Below are 25,974 nucleotides of genomic sequence, written 5' to 3' on the forward strand. Positions count from 1 at the left end.
GACATGAGGCGTGACCCGTTTTTCAAACCTTGCTTGAGATAGTGGGCTTTCGGCCTTTTATAGTTTTCGGTTTTCCTTAACCCAGTTGAAAACCAGCCGTACAAATATGTTTACCTAGAGATACGCGGTCTCATAATTTCCTCATTTTGTGTTATGAAAATAAATTGGTATGGCGCACTTTTATCCCGCCCAAATTCGAAGCATTTTCATTCTCTTTAATAATCTCTTCTTCATACATGGCAAGAAGACCAGGTTTTTTACTTCTCTGTCTCCTCCTTCTGTAATAACCCGGAACCCCCTCTCTCTCTTCGATACCTCAAACCTTCCAGTGAATCCCCGATCTTAACCCATTTACAGCTTAGGTTTTCACGAGTAATGCTCTTCTCTCTTTCTTAAATCATTCTTCTTATACTTATATTGTTAGGGTTTGTTCTAGATTTTCCGTTTTGATTATGTGGTTTACCTATTTGTTCATTTAATTTCATTTTTTAATCCCTAATTTTCATTATGCTAGAAAAATATGTTATTTTTTTCATTTTGAGATAGGGTTTTACTTTAATGGATGATATGCTTGTTTGAATCCTTTACCCATTATATCATTCTCTTTAATTGGCTTAATATTTTGATCTAGCAGCGTTTTAAAGGCGGTTTGAATTAATTGGAAATTCGTGTTTGATATGCTGTGGTCCTGCTAACTAATGGCTACTACGCAAATGTCAATTAGGTAAGAGTAAATGTATTCTGTGTTTCTTTCTTCAGGTTTATGTGTTTGTTTGTTTGTTGATCATAGTTTTTGCTTATGTAGTGGGAGGAACTTGAGTATAGATACTAAATCCTCCGAGAAATCTCCTAAGATCAACTGGGCGCAACACTCTAGTGCACACGATGGTTTCACAAGTCAAAATAAGTTTTTGAGCTCAACTTTCCTTTACTCGTTACCAACACAGAAACCTAGTTCTAAAGGAATACCATGTGAAAGGTACGGCACTCACTGAAATCTTATTGGCATAAATGCAGTTGAGCTTGTCGTCACGTACTTGTCTCTTGTTTTCTTCTGCATTCTTAGATGTTCTAGGATTACCTATAGAGATTATACACTTGCGAGGTAGCTTTGAATTGTATGTTTATCTAACATTAAGATGCTGCAAGGCCTGACACAGATGCCTCCCATATCATACACTCTTTTTAATGTAAGAATTTCGTTGTAGTCTGGAGTTGGGGAGCTCATTGAAATTGAATTGAAGAAACTCAAAACTAGGCAAAATGAATGTAATAAGAGCACAAATGTCCTTTCCTTTTGTATCTGTGTATCTTTAAGTGACCTGCTTTTGGAACAAAAAAATCAGGCTTCCTTTTATTAACTGTATGTATTGAATTGTATTACCTACATAAAGAGGAAAACATTTCATCCAGCATAGTGGAAGTTGAGCGACATACCTCTGGTGAATTGTGCACATCATTCTGGATTTGGATGAACTTTGATGATTCAAATATATGACGGGTTTGAAGTATTTCTTATGTGTGAATAGTTAATGTGTATCAAAGGGGTTTAATATTTCTTTTATCGAAGGGGTTTTGACGGTGGAAGGATTTTCTATTTTGTATACATCTTAAGCCAAAATGTCTTAGATCATTTTGTTTCCTCTTATTCGTCCCAGAGCTTAAAAAGAGCATTCAAATATCTTACCTATTTGAGGAAGTTTAATTGTGCAAGTGTAAGCTACAAGGATAGTATGGGTTTACAGTGAACATGCATTTAAAAGCACTTTGCTCATTGCATGTTGATATACTCAATTAACGACTTCTGACGTCTGATGCTAGTTAACCTACATGAGTACTTTATACAGTTATCTTAACACGTTGAACATTATGTGACTGTAAAGCTTTTGAAAGGGTAAGTAATTTGTGTTCTCATACAGTTTCCTCATTTTATTATTCTAGCAGGTCGATGGCTTCTGCAGTTGTAGATCCTCAAAGGCAGCAAGATCCACAAATTAAAAAGGTAAGTTATTGACGATGTTGTATCAAAAATACGAAATCAGTGTACAGATAACTCTAACATCGCAGCTTACATCATTTATTTTGCTATTGTCTCATACCACATTATTGTTGCGCGCACACACGGACACACAGACACACAGATCTGTACTCCAATCTCTGCATTGTTTTTTTTAAGATCAAAACTGAAACAAGTCATAATTTATGAATGCATTTCTAGTTTTAAAACCTCAGTGTGTATGATCATGTTTGACGTGCGTGTCACTGTTGAAGGTTACCTTGATTAGCTAAATCTGAACTATGTTTTACAGGCTTGGCATACTCTTTCTAGCCTTAAGGAGACATGCAGGATTTATTTAAAACCTGGAATAACTTCGCCTTTAGTTCATAGGAATGGTGCAGAGAAATTGCCATCCACAATGGTATATCCTTCTTATGATACGACGAAGAAAGCTACCGTATGGAGTTCATCTGACATGTCACGAAAATCTTCTGAAAGTTCCACTCGTGAAGAAGTTCAGAATCATCCTAACTTCATCAATTCCAGTTCTAGAGTTGGTGAACCTGTAAAAAACATGAGTTCTTCTTTGCCAGAAAGAAGGGTTAATGCTGCAGAAAATTTCAGAGGTACAAACATGGGAATGCCACATGGGATAGAAGAATTAATGATGTATAACTCTCCAGCTGCCGTTTGTAATGGATCTACTGATCAGGGGTTAGGTGCAGAATTTGCTGATGGTTTTGATGATGACGAAATCTTTCAGGTGATATGTATTTTAAAGTATTCAGTATCGTATCTTAAGGTGTAAGTACTACCGTAGTAAACATGATTCTAAAACTTGGTACCTTTTACCCTTCATTTTGGTTTCAGACTCTTGATGTAGATCAAATTGTTCAGGAGCACATCCAATTAACTTGCACACCTCAATCATCAATGTCTAAGCTCCCTCGATTCACCCCAGTTGTAAATAAAGATAGTTATACAAGTTCTGAAGGAGCATGTTTGCCGCCAGAATTATCCATTGACTGTGATCATGGGTTGAAGGTAAAATTTTTGTGGTCTGGTCAACGTTGATAATCTGCTATTTTTCTTTTATTTTCTATATAACTATGACATATACATATTACTGAAATTGGTTCAGGTAGCACATTGCCCAGAAGCTGCATCTCATTTGCAGGAGAAGAAGGATTTGTTAATTTCCATTTCGAATGAGCTTCTTGACAATGGAGATGAGTTAAGCCAGCCACAGTTAGAGAAGCTTCGTCAGGATAGGTGGGTCCCTCTTTCATGTTCAAATTGTTCCCCAGAGGTTATTTTCCTTAGAGTAGTTCTCTACAGACCGCCTATGTGAACTACACAAAAACCATCCAAGACACATAAACGAATTCAGTGGGCCCGCTCCCCGGGAAAACAGCAGGGGGTCCCATATATTTGGGATGAATATGTGAGTGACGGTTTATACGTGGTTTTTTTATCACGGTCCGTATAGAATTTTTGTTTTCCTTATATGCTCTTTTAAATTTAAATTAATAGACACTAATTTTAGTGAGAGTAATAGCGTATCTGGTATTATTTTTTCACTCATAACCAGGGTGCAGTTGAAAGAAGAAGTTAAGCTGCTTGAGAAATATCTCCAGTCTTCATCAGTGAATGAAGAGAGACAGAAATCACATTCTTTAGCATCCACCGCTGCACACAGGAGTTTTCAGCCTGAGACACCTTTGAGCACATTCAGGATTGATCCTCTGAGATTTGATGCTCAAGTTCAGATACGCGCTGAACAAAACAGCTACATCAACGGGTCTCAGTCATCCATATCATTCTCTTGTCATGATAGGTTTGCCACACCAGGCCCTGTGGAAAGGGAAGCATATACTCCAAAAATCTTTGATGTTAAATACATTGATGGATCAAATGACAAGAGATGGAGCAGTAGTAACTTTCCATGGTCCAAAGAGCTGGAGGTTCTTATCTAAACTCCCTGATGGCTTTTTTCTTTTCAATCATCCGTTTGAAAACTATGTTGCTTAGAAATTTCCAAGACTTGTAATTTCTGCAGGTGATATTTGGAATTGCTATTTGTATTTGTTACAACTTAGATGCCCATTATGTCCCTGGCAGTGCCTCATTGAAGAAGTCCATCCTTATGGAATCAAATTGGCTTTATATCAAAGATTTTAGATTGTTTAGCTTTTACATCAATATCCTCATGATATGTTTCTATAAGATTAGCAATTTTTGGGAACAGTATAGTTAGCACGCCCTGTGGGCAGCCAGTATTTGAAGATTTCAGTCTTGTTTTATCTCAATCAAATGTAAGATGCAGTTTATTTTGAAATTTAGTACTATATTGCTTCTTCTAATATATTTGCACCACGTACCAGGCCGATAACAGGAGAGTATTCGGAAATCGTTCCTTTCGCCCCAATCAAAGAGAGGTGATAAATGCAACAATGAGTGGTTGTGATGTTTTTGTTTTGATGCCGACTGGAGGTGGAAAGAGCTTGACATACCAGGTAGGAAATCACCATGAGCTTCTTCGTTTGTGTATTCCCGTGGCCTATAATGTCCATCCAGACATGGTTGAGAATTCTGTAGTTGTCTTGTAGATTGATGCAACCTAGGTTATTCCTTTATAAAGCTAAGTGGTTACAGTTCCTGGTGGCCTTCATCTGCATTTAGATGAAACTAGACTGTCTGAGAAAAATACTGAACAAAACCTAGCAACTTCTAAGATGTCATCTTTTAAGTATATTTTTGTTTCCTAAGTTCTCTTTTGCTGTAAAGAATTATTGGGCGTTATCATGTCATCCGGCAAAAGCAACAACACCGAATGCTCATTTTTTATTTTTTGCATGGTTAAGTGATTAAATAAATAAAAATTTAAGAGATAATTTGGGCCACAGACAGGAAGCACAAAACGCCTGTCCTACTTTATTGCATAAGTGTATTGTTGACCATTTTTTCCTTACTTAATCTCTGATGTGATCCACAGCTTCCTGCTCTTGTATCTGATGGAATAACCTTAGTGATTTCACCTCTTGTCTCGCTCATTCAAGATCAAATCATGCATCTGCTCCAGGTACTTATGTTTACATTACTTTCTCTTCTTAATCTGTGGCTTTAACTTCTTTTCTTATTAATTTTTAGTTCATTTCGTCTTGCTCGAAATAGGCAAATATCCCTGCTGCATACTTGAGTGCCAATATGGAGTGGACCGAGCAGCAAGAGATATTTAGAGAATTGAGCTCTGGTTGCTGTAAATACAAGTTATTATATGTCACCCCAGAGAAAGTTGCTAAGTGAGTGTGGTTTTTTCCATCCAAGTTTAGGTATATATGAATGTGTTGTGTATTAGTTAATGGTAGCATTTCCTGGTTATTTTACTGGCACCCCTGCTTTCTTTGTATATAATATGTAACAAGACCAACAATGGTCAGTTCTGCTTTGGCTTGGGCACTCGAGTACCCTAATATTAGGGAATTAAAGCACTCTTGGTGAAAGATTGTGAAACATGCTGTTCAGGTGTACACCGTGTTGCATAATTTATTTTTTGAAGTGAACTGTTTCTGTTTTTAGAAGGTTGCATCTGATATCGAGAATCTTAGAGGTAGTACCACTCTTTTATGTTGATATGAAACCAATTTGAGTGCAGGAGTGATGCTTTATTGAGACAATTGGAAAGTTTGCATGCCCGTCAATCTCTTTCAAGGATTGTTGTGGATGAAGCTCATTGTGTAAGCCAATGGGGACATGATTTCAGACCGGACTATCAGGTTTGGCTTCTTAAATTGTTCGTACTGTAAAGGTTGGCTTGTGTATGCTTGGCTTGTTCCTTATGGTAGATTTGTACCAAAGACATGAGCACAAGGGCATGCTCAGAATCGTCTTGAGATGCTCCTATGTGCAGTTACGCTGGCCTGTAAAACCTGCATACCTGATCTTAATCTATGCCATGTGATTTAATCAAACCTAATTCCATGAATCATCCCCATGCAGACCCACAGCTGGTTTAGCTAAGTGGAAGAAGGGAGTATATTGAAAATGTAGGTTTTGAATGAGGTGTCTAGGACCGGAAAACTGGGGGGATATCATTTTTCTTTAAGGCACAAAAAGGAACTATTGCTAAAACTGACAAATCGATATTTACCATTATAATAGTGATTGTTTCCTGTCTTTGATTTTCAATGTGTGACTCTCTTTCCAGAGCCTTGGTATTTTGAAACAAAAGTTCCCAAGTACTCCGGTTTTGGCTTTAACTGCTACTGCAACTGCAAGTGTCAAAGAAGACGTTGTGCAAGCTCTTGGTCTCGTGAATTGCATTGTTTTTACGCAAAGTTTCAATCGTCCGAATTTGTGGTAAGTGCTGAACTTTTTTTTCTGTTTTTGGTATTATTATTAACTCGTCAAGACTCACTAGTGGCGACTTGCAGGTACTCCACGGTCCCAAAGATAAAAAAAATGTATGGAGGACATTCACAAGTTCATCAAAGAGAATCATTTCGATGAATGTGGCATTATCTATTGTCTTTCCAGACTTGACTGTGAGAAAGTTGCTGAAAAGTTACAGGTTTTATTCTATCTTTTCTGAAGTTTAGATCGATTTTTTCAACCAAATTATTAAAAACTAGTGCAAACCATTATGGTGTCATATATACCGAGACACAGAAGAGATATAGCTTTTCATTTAAACAACATATCTAATGGTTTGAACACATATCTAGTACATCTGCTAATGTCATGTAAATGTATCATTGGATTATTTTGGCCATGTTGATTTTTAGAAAGCCAGTGAACCTAGAAATAGGTCTTGGGCAAGTTAAGAATCAATAAGTAGTATACAATCCTGAAGAGAACAGTTAAGAACTGTAATAACTATTGATTACTACTATTAGTCTCTGACGTAACACTTATGTACTGGTAACAAAACTGAAAAAGGTCCTAAATGTGTATACTTAGTAGTTCATTGTTGTGAAAAAAATACCAATTAAACTTTATTTACATTGGCTAATCTTTCTGCTACTTAAATTGTTTGGAACTTTATTGTTTACCTATAAATACTATATAGATCTATTTTGGCTGGGGATGGGAAGAGCTGTTCACCAGTTACTTTTTCAACACTGTTTTGAACTTAGTTGCGTTTGATATCTTGACATCAATACCTCTAACGTCAGCTTTAGTCTCACATTGTTTTTACTCTTCTGTCTAAGAATTTTGACATGTTCTGTATATGGTTTGTAACTGTGGGCTCTGGCACACTTTCCTGTTCGACACATCTGATCCTCCACGCATGATATCACATGATGTTCTAGTTATAGGCTTGCCTGACATGCATTACAACCACTGTCTCCCTGTAAGTCAGCTTGTGCACCCTTATGCTTTTCATAGTTTTCCATGGTTGCTCCACTGTGTTTATAGAAGAACAAGGAGAATATACATGTGAAAGTCAATGTACCATCAAGAGTTTGGTTGCCAAGAAATTCACTTGCAAATCTCAAAATCCAAGAAACTGCTTCAGTATTCTATATGTAGGTGAGTTTTGAAATACTGAACAGTAGTTAAATCTCTCATCTTTGTGAATGCCAATAACTAATAACGAAGGCTTAAGTTATAATTCTAGGATGCCACTTCTGTTGTTTTAACTTTAGTGGAACTATGACTGTAAATCCATGTCTTAAAGTTTTGAGCTTGCAGTTAAAGGTTGTTTCGATGTTCAGGAATCTGGTCACAAAGCATCATTCTACCATGGTAGCATGGACCCTCACCAGCGAGCATTTGTTCAAAAGCAGTGGAGCAAAGATGAGATCAATATCATATGTGCAACGGTAGCATTTGGAATGGGTAAATCGACTTTTCTGCTAATTTGGCAACAATGGCTCATACGTTTATCATTTATTAACCTACAGATTTTGCAGGTATCAACAAACCTGATGTCCGCTTTGTCATCCATCATTCACTTCCCAAATCAATTGAAGGTTACCATCAGGTCCTTTTTTGAACCCAGACCTGGAAAATTGGCTTGGATTTTGGTGATTCAATTATTCTCTTAATAACAACTGATATTAAGTACTGGCTTTATTATAGTTCTCCATTTTCAGGAATGTGGCCGTGCCGGTAGAGATGGTCAACGGTCATCTTGCGTATTGTATTACAGCTACAGTGATTATGTAAGTTGCACTTAATTTTATCCAATCACTATATTAGTTGTAGATTTATTAGAAGAAAAATTGGTTGGCACTAGTGCACTTATGTGAACCCATGATCGTCTTATCTGAAAAATTGTTTAAAAGATTAAGGCCTTAAGGGCCTTAAACGTTCCATTTATGGTAATCATTAAAAAAATTGGTTCGGCGCAGATTCGAGTTAAGCATATGATTAGCCAAGGAGTCACGGAGCCAAGTCCGTTTGCAGCTGGTTCTAGACGATCTAATCCTGAGAGGATGTTAGAAACAAATATTGAGAATCTTCAGCGAATGGTCTATGGCTAAGAGATCTTCTTCTGTGTTTGTTTTTATATCTCAATGACATGAATAAAGTAATCACAGAAGTGATCTTTTCTATGTTCAACAGGTTAGCTATTGTGAAAATGATGTTGATTGCCGACGTTTCCTACAGCTTATTCATTTTGGGGAAAAATTTGATGCTGCAACTTGTAATAAAACTTGTGATAACTGTTCCAAGAATTTAAGTCATGTTGACAAGGATGTTACAGACATAGCGAAGCCGCTGGTGAGAATTCAGTTCTCTAAATATCTATTTTCTTATATCCTTTTGCATGGGTGAACTTGGTCAAGTAATCAATTTTTTTATGGTGCACAGGTTGAGTTAGTTAAGTCAACAGGACAGCAGAATTCATCATCTCATATCCTGGAAGTCTTCAGAGGTTCCATGAGCCAAATTGTAAGTTGATATGATCAGTAACTTCACAGTATTTTTACTCTGTGCAAGTATTACTTACCCTGGTGTCCTTGGCTATAAATAATATTAGGTTAAGAGGTACAGACACGACACTGTGAAGCTTCATGGAGCAGGGAAACATCTTGGGAAGGGGGAAGCATCCCGAATTTTGCGCCATCTTGTTATTGAGGATGTGCTTGTGGAGGAAGTAAAGAAAAGTGATATATATGGATCCGTCTCATCAGTATTGAAGGTAGTCATTCAGTTCCATCTCTTCAAAAATTGTTCAGGCCTGGAAACTTTTTGTTTTGATTATTTACTATCCTAACTTTGGTCTTTAGGTAAATGATTCTAAGTTCTACGATATTAGCTGTGGTAGCAAGAAGATTATTTTAAGGTGCGAAAGTAGTATTCTTCATCTGTCATTTCATTTCTTATAAGTTTTAACTATGTTTCTTCTTGCATAAGCTTATCAGTCATGTTCGTGCTTATTAATAACTTGTAATTCTTATCGTGTTAGTCAACCAACTTTACCCTAGAATCTGATAGTTTTATACTTGATGATCTGTCGTGCAACAGTGAGCTGTGTAAATATTTCATGTGTGCGCAATTTAACATATCTAAAGTCAAAAGTGATGTACATAGTCACCTCAACTACATTTCAGTCTGTATCTAATTAGCACATATAAAGCTTAGCATAATGTCGATATCCACAACAGTGGCACCGCATGCTGTCATGTTTAGGATATTATCCCTACACGTCACTTGGTTCCTAATAATCTGGCCCCTTGCTCAGCCCAGATCGAAGTGTTGCTTACAATATCTCCGAACTGTGAATATTCGCGCTTTTGAAGCTTTTTGTATTGTGAAACTGATTGGCTTTGATGAGTTTTTACAGTTGCATGACTGCTTAAGTAGACTGTTGATGTTATTTCTCATCTACCTATTAGGTTCCCAGCATCCACAAAAACAGTTAAAGCTGCGGTGACAAAAGGCCCACTCGCTGCGTCAGGGAAGATGAGCAATAAGCAATATGAAACTCCTGACGGGAAACCTTATGAAACTCCTGATGAGAAACCTCAAAGTGAAGCTGAGCAGGTAAACTACAGTAACGTTTGTTATATTTGGTGAACTTTTGAACCTGAATGACCTTGAGCATTATTAACTGAAATGATGGTTTATCTTTGGTTGCAGCTTCTTTCTGCCACAGTTTATGGTGCTTTGAGATTGCTTCGAACTAATCTTATTAGAGAAGCTGCTGAAGGTGGTGTCAATCTTGCAGCACACCACATATTTGCGTATGCTCTGCACTTATCTTTTTCTCTTAGGTTACTGTTTACTCAGATTTTCTAATTCAATTGATAAATCCAAGTCACGACCTCTCTCTTCCACCACAGGAATAACTTGTTACATAATTTGAGCAAAGCGATCCCCAGAACAAAAGAAGAACTTCTTGAAGTGAATGGCATCGGCAGGTGAGAAGATTTGTCATGTTTGTACAGGATTAGTGAAGGGGGTTATTGAGAAATCTTTTTCTTGTGTTTCTTTATCTATGGTTATTAAGAAAGCTTACGTTGATAAGCTCATTTGATATAGGGCAAAGCTAGCCAAATACGGAGATCGGGTACTTGAAGTGATTGACATAACAGTAAATGGCTTCCATAGCAAGGACAAGAGTAACAACAGCAGTGGCAGCGACAAGAGAAGGAGAAATTTGACTGGAATAACTAACTCAGGTTTTAGAGAGGACGATGATGACTTCACTGACAGTACTGGCTCACTGAAGAAAAGGGCATCAGATGAAGCTATGAATAGAAATACCGAGTATAATGATATTGATGCGGCGAGATATGATCAATGCATTGATATTGGTCTAGATTGGGAAGAAATGCGAATAATGAGCAAGGGAGAGTATTACCTTCTTGGGCAGCCGGAAACAAGTCTCAAACTCAAGGTCGTAATCTGTACCAAGAATTTGCATATAAGGGATGAATGTCTTTTCTTGAGGATGTGCTTTTTTAGTCCTAAGTTCATTTCTGGTTTCCCCATTGCTTGTTTTAGTTCACTGTACGGTTTTGTAATTCCATTCTCATTGCTGTTCTAAAAGTATATGTGCCGTGCCGTGTCGTTGAATAGTGTGTGTTAGAAGGTCTTCACGGTCACGGCACATCCATAATGTAATAAGACGATGTTTTCATTATTAGGAGGATTTATTTCCAATCCAAGAAAAACTAAAAATGCAAAGTTTTTTTCTTTTTTGGGTAAAAAATGCAAAGTATACTATACAATTATATTTTTAGATGGAGAATAATAAGCTTATAACAAATGAGATATATTATTAACAAAATATAAATTAGTTCCCTTAATAATAAGCTAACTTGGTTATATACTTGTCCTGGAAATTGTTTATAAACAAAGCTATTTTCACTTGTTCGTTCAGTTCATCCTTCCTGGCCAAAGAGATAGCGGACAAAGAAGAGAGTGAGAAGCATGTTTGGCTTTGGCTCAAGCAGGAAGAAGTCTGCCGGAAAAGGTTTTATTACTTAAAGATATCTATTAGTAATTATTGTTTGGTGTGTTTTTTTTATCGATACTAATGAGTTTTGAATTCAGATCGTTCGTTAGGGTTATCACTCGATGACTTTTTGCAGCTGCACTATAATGGCATGGGTAATTATTTTTGGAGTTACTTTGTACTTTACTAATTAATGTTAATGTTTTTAGGCATTTTTTATCGTTACTAATGAGTTTTGAACTCAGATCGCTCGCTGACATCACTCGATGACTCTTTGCTTGGCATCGGTAGTTATTGTTCTGGTTAATTTTTACTTTACTTCTTCTCAAGTTTTTCAAAAATATTAAAAAACCGGTCAGATTGTTTGATCAGTATAAATTTTGTATAGGTACCTCTAGGTCGAGGCAGAGGACGCAAAGGCGCAGGAGGGGTTTTTATGATGCTGATGTACCGGAAGAAACTTTTGATGGTGATGAAGAAGAAGAAATACAGAAAGGAAACATAGATGATGATAAACAATCAACACGAACACTATCGCGAACACCATCAGCACCACTGCGAACACCATCAACGCGAACACCACCAGCACCGCCATTGCGAACACCATCAGCACCGTCGCGAACACCACCAGCACCGCCATCGCGAACACCATCAGCATCGTCGCGAACACCATCAACGCGAACACCACCAGCTCCGCCATCGCGAACACCATCAACGCGAACACCACCAGCACCGCCATCGCGAACACCACCAGCACCGCCATCGCGAACACCACCAGCACCGCCATCGCGAACACGATCAGCACCACCATCGCGAACACCATCAGCACCATCGCGAACACCACCAGGAGACAGTCCAACATCGTCACCGGAACGACCAAAATATCCTGACAAAAGTTTTTCTACCGGTTACTATTTTGATCCATATGAGCAAGAGTGGACTAGAATGCACAGCGATCTTGAAGATCAGTTGAAGGGTGTTGATGAAGATGTTTGCAACAATATAGCTTATGCCACGGGTGGTAATAATTTGGAACATATGTTTAGTGACTATAATCACACTGGACTTTGTTCCATTATGTGATTATTATTGACTCTGGTTTGCATAATGCGGTCGTATGTGGTTTAGGGTTTAGAATTTATCAAGAGAGAGATTTTTATTACATGGTTATAATTATTGGATAATATCAGTTTTACTAGCTAGTAATTAATAGATCAGCTTCAAGTTTATGTCTTTTTTTTTTTCTTTTATCAGGAAAAACAAAAAGATGTTGGCATTTCTTCGATGTCTTTTGCCCTCCTTTTTCTTTTGGTTGCCGGGCTGGGATATGAACACTATGACATCACTTACGCCTGTCACTTTGACCTAAATTATCAAGAATACATAATCTTTTATCATCGGATACTTTTTATTCTTCTTGTACTATTTATAATCACCTAGGATTATGAAGTGTCAGAAGTTATCCTTTTCTAAGACAAATAATTATCTATAAAATTATAAACAAGTTCATGCTAGGAAGAACATGAGGTTCGTAGACAACAGCTAGAAACTAAGAGAGCAGCAGTGGCATAGCGGTATTTGTTCCTGGACGAATGAATAACATTACAATCCAGTTCTAATGACAGTTCTGATGATAGCTCGGATGAAGATGAGTTATGTAAACACTTCAATCAAGTATATTGTTGAGAGTGTACCATCGGCATGCATGTAACACTTCCATCAAGTATATTGTTGCAGCTTTGGTGATGCTTAGTATATAGGTAGGTACCTGTCGCTCATTTTGTTGATGCTTTACTGATGCTTAAACTATGTGTATATTGTTGCTTAAGGCACTTTCAAAGACATGAACACTTTTTAGGCACAAGTATTGTTTCTGTTAACAATAGATATTTTGATCACCTGACAAGAACTGTTTCCATGTTCAATAGATATTAATAAACAAGCGGGACGGCATTTACAATCCAGGAACAAAAGTGTTATGTTGATGCCTATGCATGTATTGAAGTGTGTCGGACTTAAATGGGAAAGAAAGAACCAAGGGCTGACTTACACAGTGGAGTGGACTGAAAGATGCACTGCTAAAAGGAGATTCATGTATATGAGTCGCAGCAGTATCAATATGCCGTTTCCAGATCTCTTTATATCTTTCACTGCAATCCCAAATGGAAGGAAATTTGAATGGCTCTAGACATGATCCCAGGTCAGCGTCTCGGAGGACAGATCGGACATTTGCTACAGTATTCAAGTTGAAACGACAGCTTTTGACGTAGGTTCTCTGGACTAGGGTGTACAAAATGCCCGGAAGCCTGCGGTCTGCTGTGTACCGACCGGGTCGAAGGAGCTCATGAGCGCCCGACAATCTGTCATGGGTTAACCCGGCCTGCCCGATAATCATAAGTGGGCGGATCCGAGTATTTGTTCAAAAATTGGAGCCCGACATGTTTGCCTGTCAGGTAGCCTGTTTATTTACCCCGCCTGACTGTCCGATAACATGAAATAAAGTTTTCTAGCAGTGTGATGGATTTTACTAGGAATTAGATTTCAAGTTTGAACAAATTATTGAGGTCGAAGAAAATTTTGACTCACATTTCACAGTAATGAATATGAATTGCTTGAACTATCATTTGAACGAGTTAGAGATGTATCATCATTCATCAAGGTAAAATAAATAAATAAACTATATTCTTTTTAAAATTTTGAATTATCTCTTGGGCCCGAGGCCTGCTCGGCCCGACCTGGCCTGGCTTGTATTGTTTCACGGGTATGGACGTCATGGGCACTAAATTTTTGCTACTGCCCGTCCCGGCATGACCTGTTAAACTTAATGGGTAATAAGGATTACAAGTCCGTCTGGCCCGACCTGTGCTACAATTGGGCTTGGGCTGGCCTGCCCGGCCCGATGAACACCCTTCGGACAAAGAAAACATTTTGGGAAAGTGAAAGGAGATAGTGTGTTTCACGGGTATGGACGGGCCATGGGAACTAAATTTTTGCTACTGCCTGGCCCGAGCTGGCCTGTTAAACTTAATGGGTAATAAGGATTACAAGCCCGCCTGGCCCGGCCTGTGCTACAATCGGGCTTGGGTTTCAACCAGGCTTCTTCAAAGCTAATTGAGATATAATGGGTTCAGATATAATTCAGGCAGTTCAAGAACTTTTTAAAACCGGAAACCTAAATCCGGAATTGAACTATTCCTTCGTAAATCTGATACCTAAAATATCCACTCCACAAACCCCACCAGATTTCAGACCCATCATCCTGAGTAATACAATTTACAAGATCATCATATCTAAGATTCTAGCAAACCGGCTACAGCCAATCCTAAACAAGATAATTTCCCCAAATCAATATGCCTTTCTGCCAGGGAGACAAATTACGGACAACATTATCATTGCTCACGAGCTTATTTATTCAATGAAAAACTCTAAAACCACAAATGGTTATTTCGGCTTAAAGTTAGATCTCTCTAAAGCTTTCGACAGAGTGGAGTGGAACTTCATCGAATCGGATCTTTCAGCATGTGGGTAAAGCTAATAATGCAATGCATTTCAACCACCTCATTTTCTATCCTCCTAAATGGTTCCCCGGGTCCGAAATTTACCACTTCCAGAGGTTTAAGACAGGGTGATCCACTTTCACTATACTTATTTTTAATTTGCATGGAGATTCTTTCTAGACTCCTATAAAAAGTAGTTTCATAAAAGAAAATTGCGGGCCTTAAAATAAATAAAGATGCCCCGAACATATCTCATCTTTTCTTCGCAGATGACTGCTTTTTATTCACAAAAGCTAATCTAGGTGAGACAAAAAATTTATTAGACAACTTATCAAGATTTGGGGAGATTACGGGACAAATGGTCAACCTACAGAAATCCGGTATCTACTTCAGTCCTAGAATTCATCCGAAATATGGGAAAATCATTGCGAGAATTGTAAAAGTTCCTTTAATGACAAAAAATGATAGGTATATGGGAACTCCTCTCTTCTTCGATAAAAATAGAAAAGAAAATTTTGAACCTTTGTTACAAAAATACTATGCCGCTCTTCAAGGATGGAAATCTAAATTGCTCTCTCAAGCTGGCAGAACAGTTATAATAAAATCCATTCTTCAAGGTTATCCAACTTACCAAATGCAAGTGCTAGCTCTTCCTAAAGAAACACTAGATCAGATGGAAAAAATCCAAAGAGATTTCTGGTGGAAAAAAGACAAGCCCAAAAATAGAGGAGGATATATTAGGGCTTGGGCCAGCATCTGCAAGCCTACATCCCAAGGAGGTCTTGGAATCAAGAATCCACACCAGTTTAACATAGCTCTCCTTACTGAACTAGCTATCCGTCTCATCTCAGAGCAAGATCAACTTTGGGATCAATTTCTCGAAGCAAAATATTTCCCAAACTCTCATCCCCTGGAATTGTCTATATCTTCCACATTATCTTGGATTTGGACTAGTATAAAAAAAGGTTTGGATCTGGCAAGTAAAAAATGGAGCTTCCACAAAAATTTGGGAAGACAAATGGGTTCCTAGCACAAATATTACTCAGAAGCCTATTGATATTCAAGAGCCGGTTCCACAGAGGGTAAATGAGTTGATCACTCCCGAGGATACATGGGATCAAGAGAAACTTGATACTTATTATGATCTAGAAATAAAATCAAAAATCTAGCTATTACTCCAAAAAGACAAGAACAAGACAAACTCAGATGGGAACATCATCCTTCAGGAACCTTTTCGGCAAAAAATGTTTATAACTTTCTCATAAACCAAGATCAAGAGAGTAATTCATTAACCTCCTTTCTCTGGCAAAAAATATGGAAAATCCAAGTAATCCCAAGAATAAATTATTCGTCTGGAAATTAACTCAAAAAGCACTTCCAACTAACTCAAGACTCGGGGCGCATAATTCAGACATAAACACAGAGTGTCCAATGTGTAATTCCCAAGAGCAAGAATCAGAATAACATCTTTTTCGCGCTTGCCCATTTGTAAGAGAAATTTGGTTTGGTCTATCTCTAGAAGCGGTGAACGCTAGAATTACTTCGGATTCCATAGAAAATTGGATAAAAGTGTGTATCACGGACCAAGATTTCACTCAACTATCGGATAAAATAGCTACTATATCCTGGTTCATTTGGAAGCACCGATGTTCGGTAGTTTTTGAAAAAATAAACCCGAACCCGATACACCTTATCGAGCAAATCAAAAAATTTGTAAACCAGAATACTCAGCCAAGGCTCCAAAACTTAATGAAGATTGAAAAAAGAAATAACCCCAAAGACAAATGGTCTGACCTATCTTCGGATTGGATAATATTTATTGATGCGGCTTTCAAAAAGAGGATTCGACCATGGGATATGCTTTTTTACTTTATTATGTGGACAGCGAAACGTTTTTTTATATTGAAGCTGGTTCGGAGTGTGACTCCTCAGCCTTTCATGCAAAACAAAAGTTTTACTAAAGGTGTCACGGACCGGAAAATTACGCCTTTAGCGCGTTGCCCGATGCGCCATGATGAAGCTACGATACGGGCCTCAATCCCTAGGCAAATGCACGCCCATTTGCCCCTGCAAGCATGCTCGTGGAGCATGATGCGGCTAACTTAGCTTCCAAACCATTCCAACTTACCCTTGTTCCGCGAAGGGTTGATTAAGAAAACAAAAACTTTCCTAAAACAGTAAAAACGACCTTTTGAGGCCCTAAACGATGGAATTTAGCTAAATTCTGGTGACCATGTGTCGACATGTCTTGATATTTGGGTCGTTTCCCATCAAAATGGACTCCTCTTGAGCTAAATTGCGACACTCAGATTTTTAGCATATGTCGAACGCCTTCATAGGGAGTATGAGCATCCAGTGAATGGAATGCAACTTGCCTCATCAAGTTTGGACACAATCATCTATTGCGTCGAGCTACCGAGCCAGATGATATGAGAGGCCAGTATGTCGCAATCATTTCTCAAGATGATATGAGCGACAACGTGCTGGACTGGCAATGATGCAACTCATTGCGACTGCCTATGTACCCTTCCCTACTCTAAAGGGATCAAGCACAGACCGTATTTCATCATCGAAGGGACAAAAGCTTAACCAACTCGTTTGAAAGGTCGTAGCCTAGCAAAAATGGTAATGGCCTAGTCCGTATAGGCCGTTCCGTCAAATTGCACAATGATTATGCATCATCGGGTCCGCGACATGGCATAGTGATTCCTAAGCATCAAATGCCCTCTTCGCAAGGCTGCGCAACTATAAATGAGCCTTAGGCATCACTTATACTCTTCCGGTTAAGCTATGAATCTTACTTGGTACATAGTCCGCATATGCACCTTCAACCAAGTACCCCTCCCTATATATGTCTTAATGGAATTTCTACAAGTATGGAAAGGGGACCAAAATGACATGCTTGCTTCACTGTTTATCACAATGATTGCGTTTTATGATTGCACACAATGATTTCTTGCAATGATTGCACACAATGATTGCGTGCAATGATCGCTTGTAATGATCGCGCATAATGATTGCGCGACACTCGTTTGGCCAGCCCTCTCTGGCCTGATGCACAATGTTTGTGCAACATTGGATCTAAGCCAACAACCTTCATAATACGCAATGATTACGCTGCAATCTCAAGGCCATCTACCCAACTGGCCTAATGCATCATGATGATGCAATATTGGACTTTTGCCAATATGCCTACGCAATGTGCCTTCCTTGGCACCAAATATGACCCCTGGCCAAATGCATCTTACTATGCAAAGGAAGCTTTGGATGAAGCTTCATCTTAGGCCACGACGCATCTTTTAGCATACGCCATGCTAAAAACACGGGGTGTTACAAAAGGCATCTTCATGGTTAAGTAAAAATATATTATCCACTGTCTCAATAATAACGGACTTCAAAACATTGGCGGAGACGATCAACAAGTCTTGCAAATATTCTCCCTGAAGTGTGGATAACACCATACAAGAAGTGAACTTAATACTGAAGAAACTTCCACAAGCCCAATTAAAGTATATAAACAGGAAATATAACTCTGCTGCAGACTACATAACAAAATAAACTCGAGTAAAGCATCTTCGGCACATGTTCTCTTACATTCAGCACAGAGTTTTAAAATCTAGTGTTATTTCCAATGTTTTTGATGAAAATGAGATTTTAAACATGTTGTACTATATTTCTTGATTAATATAATTCTTGTTTACATCAAAAAAGAAGAAGAAAGTAGTGTGTATATATTTGTATTTTTTTTTATATATCGTGTTGTTTACCTTGGTTCTAATTTAAACGGCATTGCTATTCTGCGCTCGGGTGCCATTGCTGTGTCTACGCCCACGCTGAGCTGGTAAGTTGCTGTGTAGAAAATGTCAGAACTCCAAACCACGTCAAACTGTGTCGGACAAATTATGTGAAATTCTATTCCTCTCCCAAATATTCTTTTCCCTCTTCCATATCAATAGATTTAAATCAGAAAATCTTAAGATTCTTACGAACCAAAATCATGTAAAAAAAAAAGTCGCCCATCAAACGAACTCAAGATTATGAAACTCTCAATCGTATAAAATCATTCTCTCTCCGGGGTTCCCTTCTATCTTTTTCTCTACCCTCAAAGTCCTTCCTTGCGTATTTATAATTCTGAAATTATAGGTAAGTAAACTAATTCAATCAAGCCTAAATAATGCAGTTCAATTTTGATAGTACTCGGGAAGAGGGATCTGATGTTTTCATACAAGGTTGAACTGATTTACGGTTTTCATAAAATTTACGTCTATAATTTCAATCGCAATTGATTTTTTATTGGACGAAAGATTAAGATGCGCAGAAGAAAAAATAGCAAGTTAGAGCGGAAAAAGTAATTTATAAGAGTGAAGAAATAGAATCACGAAATTTCTTAATTTGAAGGGATAATTATCCTAACAAAGTGAAGAGATGCAAAGTATTGGAACGGGAGGAAGAGAAGAAAGATAAGAAGATAATATAAAGAAACGCAAGCTTCTTTTTCACTTTTGTATAATAGGAAAGAGAAATGAGATATATCACGTGAATGTTTATCATTTTGTACATGTGGATGGCGCCACATCATCTTGGGCGCAGACTAGGGCGCCAACAAGGGTGGTGAAAACCATTTCCGTAGATCTAAATATTTTTGTCTCTACATTGTATTTCACAGAGAGAGACTTACCACATACATGCACACATTTTATTATTTCTTGTCAAGAAGGATAAACCAGAAACTCCGTCCGATATAAATAGAATTGGCGAAGGATCTTGATAGACACAAGGTTGTCGTGCATGAAAGACCGGATGTGTTCAAAACGATACCGAAAAGATTTTAGTCGCCATAATAATGCTGACAAATATGGTTATGCTGTTTACTAAAGATGCCTAGGACCGCAAATAAAGGTGCTTCCTTACCAGTTATTCGGGGTGGAAGGCGAAGAAATATTTTGGATGCTTCTATTCAGAGGTCAATATTATGGAAGCATTTCCATGTGTTTGATTTTCCCGGGAAGTTGAGATTATTAAGTGGAAGTTTCGTTTCTATTCAGAGGTCAATATTTCGGAACTTCACCGGAGAATGCAAAATTGCTGCCAATAAACTCTAGAAGTTTTAACTTAGGGTAATTCCCATGGCAATCAACAAACTTATTATTTTGTTGATCCATGTGGATGAACAAACTGCATTTTCCACTATGGGAAACCAAGGAAAAATGAACAAATACGATACTTTAGGATCCCATTAGTGGTTTTATTAATATAAACTAATAAGAACTGGGTCCCACTAGTGATTTCATTGATATAAACTAATAAGAGTTGGCCCCACTGATTATTAACTAATAAAACAAATATGGTGGAGAGGCGATCACATTGATGTGGGGACATATGAAGAAGGCTTGTCTCCGAATGCGCTGCAACGCATGTTGGCAAAGAAGTCAATGCTTATTTAGGAGATTATCAGTTTGGAGTGGGTGCCAAATGTGGTGGAGAGGCGATCTTACATGTTATTAACCGTACGATTGAGGATAAAGGGGACTCAGACAATCTTTCCATGTTACTGGTAGATTTCTCGAATGCTTTTAACCTCATTGACAGATCATCCATGCTTTCTGAGGTACGTAATTTGTGCTCATCGATCTCTCGGTGGGTTGAATTCTGTTACGCTTCTCCTACTCGTTTATATTACATGGATCATGTTCTCGCCTATTCCCAGGGTGTTCAACAAGGTGATCCTTTGGGCCCTTTGTTGCTTGCTCTTACTCTGCACCCCTTGGTTAAAAAAATTATCGCGCAATGTAAGCTTGAACTGCAAGCCTGGTACTTGGATGATGGTGCCTTAATTTTAGATACTCTTATGGTTTCAAAGGCTTTAAAGATCATTCAAGAGTACGGGGTTGAAAGGGGATTGCGTTTGAATATAGCCAAAACGGAACTGTTTTGGCCCTCTCCGAATATTAGTAGCTAAACTAAGTATGTGAAGCTTTTGGCGGGCCGGTCATCCTTGATGCTCAATTTAATAAAGATTTGGTTGTTAGTAAAGTGCGCAAGACTATGGGTCTTATTGATGCTGTAGAGAAGTTAGAAGACCCGCAAGGTGAATTGCTTTTGTTTCAGAATTGCACCGGTGTTTATAGACTTTATATCGTCTTGATAACAACTAGACCTGATCTTTTACAAGAAGCTCATGACTTATTTGACGCTCGCCTGTTTCCATTCCTTAGACACATCATTACTGGAGACGGCCCTGGCTACAGTCTCCTTTAGCAAAGGCTTTCTCCATTACCTTTCAAACATGGCGGTATGGGTGTGTACACTATACAAAATACCAAACATTATTGTTTTCTTGCATCTTGTTTACAATCCCTTGAGTTGCAGTCCATGATTTTGAGAGGTGCTGGTATCAGTAGTATTGGCCCCTCTATTCAGCGAGCTTTGGACTCCTTCAACTCACTGTGTGTCGACGTTTCTCCTCTATGCTCTAGTAATTTTTCCACCCATTCCGTGAAGTCCTTGGAAAATATTTACTTTGATGCTGTGAAGAAAAACATACACACCAGTTATAGTATGTTGGAGCGTGATTCTGTTTTATGGCACTGCAACCAGACTAAACATGTCTGGGATTTTCTGATGGCGATTCCAATTGTGGGGCTTAATCAACATATTGGAGCTAGGTAGTTCAGCGCAATTCTCCGGTACAGATTAGGGATCCCTCTTTTCGAGGTGGATGTTACTTGTCCCTTTTGCAAGAGAGATATGGATATTTTTGGTGATCATGCCTTACATTGTGCGAATGAAGTTGGGCTTAAATTTAAACATGATTTGGTGCGAGATACTTTTGCGGACATGTGTTACCATGCGGGTGTACCGGCTAAGAAGGAGGTTGACTTGGGACTTCTTGCAAATAACGACACTGCTCTGAGACCGGCTGACATACTTGTGCGTAATTGGGATAATGGGCGGGATGTGTGTTTGGATGTGATTGGTGTTTCGGCTTTTACCGGGGGTGGAGTTCATACCTTTACCTCAGGTCTAGGCATTAAGAATGGTGTTACTCGCAAGAATGCTAAATATTTAGAGAAGTGCACGTCTCATGGTTTTTTGTTTTGAGACACTGGATTTTACCACCTTAGGGGAGTTGGGTGATGGTACCATAGACTTTTTGAAGCGTTTTCGCAATTATATGGCTAGCCATGATGCTAATGTTCGGGTCAGAGAATTTATTTTCCATAGGTTAGGTGTAGTTATTCAAAAAGGTGTTGGAGCTCAGCTTATTGCTAGGCTTCCGTTCAATTTCTTACCATTTGATAGTCTTTCTAAGTTGTGATTCTTTATTATTTTTCTTCTTAAAACATAAGACAAATAATAAAAAATAAAACCTAATTATTATAACCGAATTTTGGAGAGAGAATATCAAGGGGCGTTTTTCCTTTCAACTCCAGCGTTGTTCCTTTCAACTCCAGTGTTTTTCCTTTCAACTCCCAGTTTTCCTTTCAACGCCAGCGCTTGTGCGACGCTCGCTCGGCCTTCCTTTATGCGCACGCTTGTTCTTCCATCTCACTCAACAAACCAACAAATTTGTTAAGTCCAAAGGAACTGCTCTTAGGTCCGTGTCAGGAAAAAATTTGAACTCGCAATGCGAGTTCAAAACTGAATTCGCAACCCCATGACCGTGGATTACCAAGATCTGACATCATTTAATTGTGAACTTAACCACAGTTAGATACCCGTATTTAGTGTAAATGTCGTACTTTTAATTAATTTTTCATATATTCTATTTCGTTACTGCTGATGCTCACTTATTAGATACCTCTTAATCTCTTAATATATTATTATCTTTAACTCTGGCGCCAAGTTGGATACCATTATACCACTCTGACAATGGTTGAATCTACTAGGCTTTTTTGTTTGTGCACTTGGATTCTTAGTGATTAAGTGCTGGTAGGATTAATTCAAATAACGTGGATGGAGTTTCAAACTGTGTACTAAACTTGACTATCAGATTGATGCTACATATATCAATATAACACGGGGTGAAGTTTTCTTTATTTTCGGGCAAAATCCATTGTAAATAAATCTAGAGTATAGTTCCCAACGCATAAAAATCTCAAGAAAATGATATAAAATACTATTGTTTGAGAGAAACAAGCTAATCAAGTACAAATCTCAGAATGAAGTTGTGCACAGTAGCGAAGTATGGATGCCATGGTAGAATCTCCTATTTGGTAGAATTTTGTTGAATAGTTGAGCTGCTTAAGATAGTTCTGCCATTTAATGGAGTCGACATTGAAACTCCAAGTGAGGGTGATTCATTGTTAATTTTTTATCAACATCTAAAGCATCCATGGGGGGGAACTTCTTCTGTGTCAGTACTAAAAGGAAATTCAAAGGATATTTCTTGTAAATCTGAAACAAATGGATACCTTCAATATCTTCATATGTATTAGCAAATACATGTCGGGAGAAGCTTCGTTTTCGTAATTTCATTTATTCGAGCATAAGTTCTTATTTAGGGTATAATTTGTGGAATGTATAAATTTCTAATTTTTCTAAAAAAAAAAAGAATTGTAAGAGAATTAAAATATCCCAGGGCCAAAATAAGGATTGCGAGTGTTAGTATTTTCTGAATTATTTAGTAAAGATACGCAAGTTTAACTTTAAACTAAATACGGGTCTCTAACTGCAGCTAAGATCTCAGTTAAATGATGTCAGATCTTAGTAATCCGACGGTTATGAGGCTATGAATTCAGTTTTGAACTCGTGGTGCGAGTTCAAATTTTTTTTCCCGTCCGTACAACACATGGGATAGACACTAGTTCCACATAAAATTAAAAATCCAAATTTAAGCCTTTTATAACAGGGTGCACTGGGGTAGTGCGCATTCCTAATTGAGTGATTTTAGACTGACCAACAATATACAGGGTCAATTAATTAAATGCCCCTATTATAGAGGCCCAACACAAATACCCTTCCCTTTAATAATAATAATACTTTCCCTTTAAAAATCCGGATTGGTAGATTACTAAAATGTCCCTGCATATAATTAAGATTAGAACGTTATGCCGCAACACATTCACTCCCATAGCCGTTACATCCCACGATTTCTCTTTCTTCTTCTTCTTCTTCTTCTTCTTCTTCTTCTTCATCTCTTCTCTCTCGTTCTGTAACTGCAGAAGAAGAAAAAGAATTTTGAATCCAAAAATCAAAAGAGAAACCGTAAAATCGAAACTGAAAATAAATCGTCATAGTATATAAATCTAAGTAAACGATTTCATCTTCATTGTAATCAGTTTCATTTTCAACAATCAAAAAATCAGAGAAGAAAAATGATTGAAAAGTAGGGTTTACTGATTATGAAGATTCAAAGAGGTAAAACACGATTTCTCATCTTCTACTTACTGTTTTGGTGAAGATTTTTGTTTCGATGATGGATTTTAAGATTTTGATTTTGATTTCTTACGGTTTTGAAATCAGATTTAGTTTGGTGAGGAAAAAAAGTTGTTGCATGTACGATTTATGAAGAATTCCTTCTACTAATCTGTTTGAATTGATTTGGCATCTCATTAATAATGTATCTAATTGAATGATTTTGATTTTAGGTTACTTGGAGTTGATTCTGTATCTGTTTTCATAAGAAAGAGATTATCACCAGTTGAAGTTTCATACGAAGAGGTTAGAAATGATTTCTTCTGTTAATTTCTATTTTCAGCAAATATACTACTCTGTGTGTGTGTTCTTTCATCAATTGTTGATGTTGTTGATGCTGTTGATGGTAATGATAGACCATAGACGGGGTCAACAATAGTTATTGATACCAACAAATTGTGTCAACAATAAATATTGACAACAAAATGTTATTATGATTGTGTGTTGATGCTATTGATGCTAATGATAGACCATAGATATGGTCAACAAATAGGTGTTGATACCATAAAATTGCGTCAACAATAAAGATATAATGTTATGTTGTTGATGTTGTTCATGTTGTTGATGCTAGAAATTGATCTTAGTGTAAGGAGTCAACAACAAATGTTTGTGTATCAACAATAGAAATGGTAGTCAACAACCAATATTTGTGTATCAACAATAGAAATTGATCTTAGTGTAAGGAGTCAACACCAAATATTTGTGTATCAACAATAGAAATTGACCTTAGTTTAGGGAGTTAACAACCAATGATTGTGTATCAACAATGGAAAAATGGAATCAACAACCAAATTTGATAGCATATCTGAAATGTACTCCACTTATTGATGCATATTATTATACGCCGCACATCATTCGGGGGCTAGGCCCCCTCGTGAAAGATATATTAATGGTAGAACGTGAAAAAAATATTATGGTAATGATGTTGTTGATGCTAATGATAGACCATTTGAAAACTATGGTCAACAATAGATATTAATACCATCATAATTGATCATGTTGTTGATGCTGTTGTATGTGATCTTATTAGTTATGGAACGCTTAAACAATAGGAGTTGATGTGAGGATTTTACACCATAGACATGGTCAACAAATAGGAGTTGGTCACATAAAACTCAAAAGATTATATGTCATTGTTCTGTTACATGATGATTGAAAAGTATTTGTTCAATTTTGATAATGATTCTACAGATCAACAATATTAAAGTTGTTGTTGATGCATTGATATGTTTGTTTTTTATCAACAATATTAAAGTATGATTATTATATTTGAAAAATATATGACAGGAATGAGAAGATCACCAAGAATAAAGGCAAAAAGTGGAAAAGAAGAAGATTCCCAACAGATTCAAAAAAATGTCAATGTAGAAACCAAAAAAAAAAGAGTAAAAACAAAAAGAGATTGTTTGAAGAACAACAAAAACAACAAGAGGAAGATGAACCGAAACAAATTCGAAAATAGTTACCAACCAGAAAGAAAAAGGTGAACAAGAAATTATCAGAAGAATGAAGAACAAAGCAGAAGCATGATAAACCAGAGGATTCAGAAGAAGAAGACTCACAAGAAATTGGCAAAGCTACTGCAAAAAAGAGAAAAAAAGAGAACAAGAATGAAGCAAAGGTACAGAAGAAGAAGAAGAATGAAGAAG

General features: G+C 37.5%; 1 protein-coding gene and 1 pseudogene across 1 annotated transcript; one reads left to right on the forward strand and one right to left on the reverse strand.

The window, feature by feature from the left end:
- Positions 1–205: 205 nt before the first annotated feature.
- Positions 206–11,015, forward strand: LOC113356583 (annotated as a pseudogene).
- Positions 11,016–11,845: 830 nt separating this feature from the next.
- LOC113359664 (rRNA 2'-O-methyltransferase fibrillarin-like) lies at positions 11,846–16,394 on the reverse strand. Its single transcript, XM_026603257.1, has 2 exons — positions 16,295–16,394; positions 11,846–12,297 (listed from the first exon to the last, which is right to left on the reverse strand). The coding sequence occupies exons 1-2, from the start codon at positions 16,392–16,394 to the stop codon at positions 11,846–11,848; spliced, it is 552 nt and encodes a 183-aa protein (XP_026459042.1).
- Positions 16,395–25,974: the final 9,580 nt, after the last annotated feature.

The sequence above is a fragment of the Papaver somniferum genome, chromosome 3 (genome assembly GCF_003573695.1).
Source record: "Papaver somniferum cultivar HN1 chromosome 3, ASM357369v1, whole genome shotgun sequence".
Lineage (NCBI taxonomy): Eukaryota > Viridiplantae > Streptophyta > Magnoliopsida > Ranunculales > Papaveraceae > Papaver > Papaver somniferum.

Coding starts and splice junctions, on each gene's coding strand:
- LOC113359664 (XM_026603257.1), bottom strand. CDS start 16,394: ATGGGCAAGCGCGAAAAAGATGTTATTCTGATTCTTGCTCTTGGGAAT. Junction 12,298..16,294: donor TTATGCGCCCCGAGTCTTGA/GTTAGTTGGAAG, acceptor AACTTTTGTCAG/GATATTTTGGTCGTTCCGGT.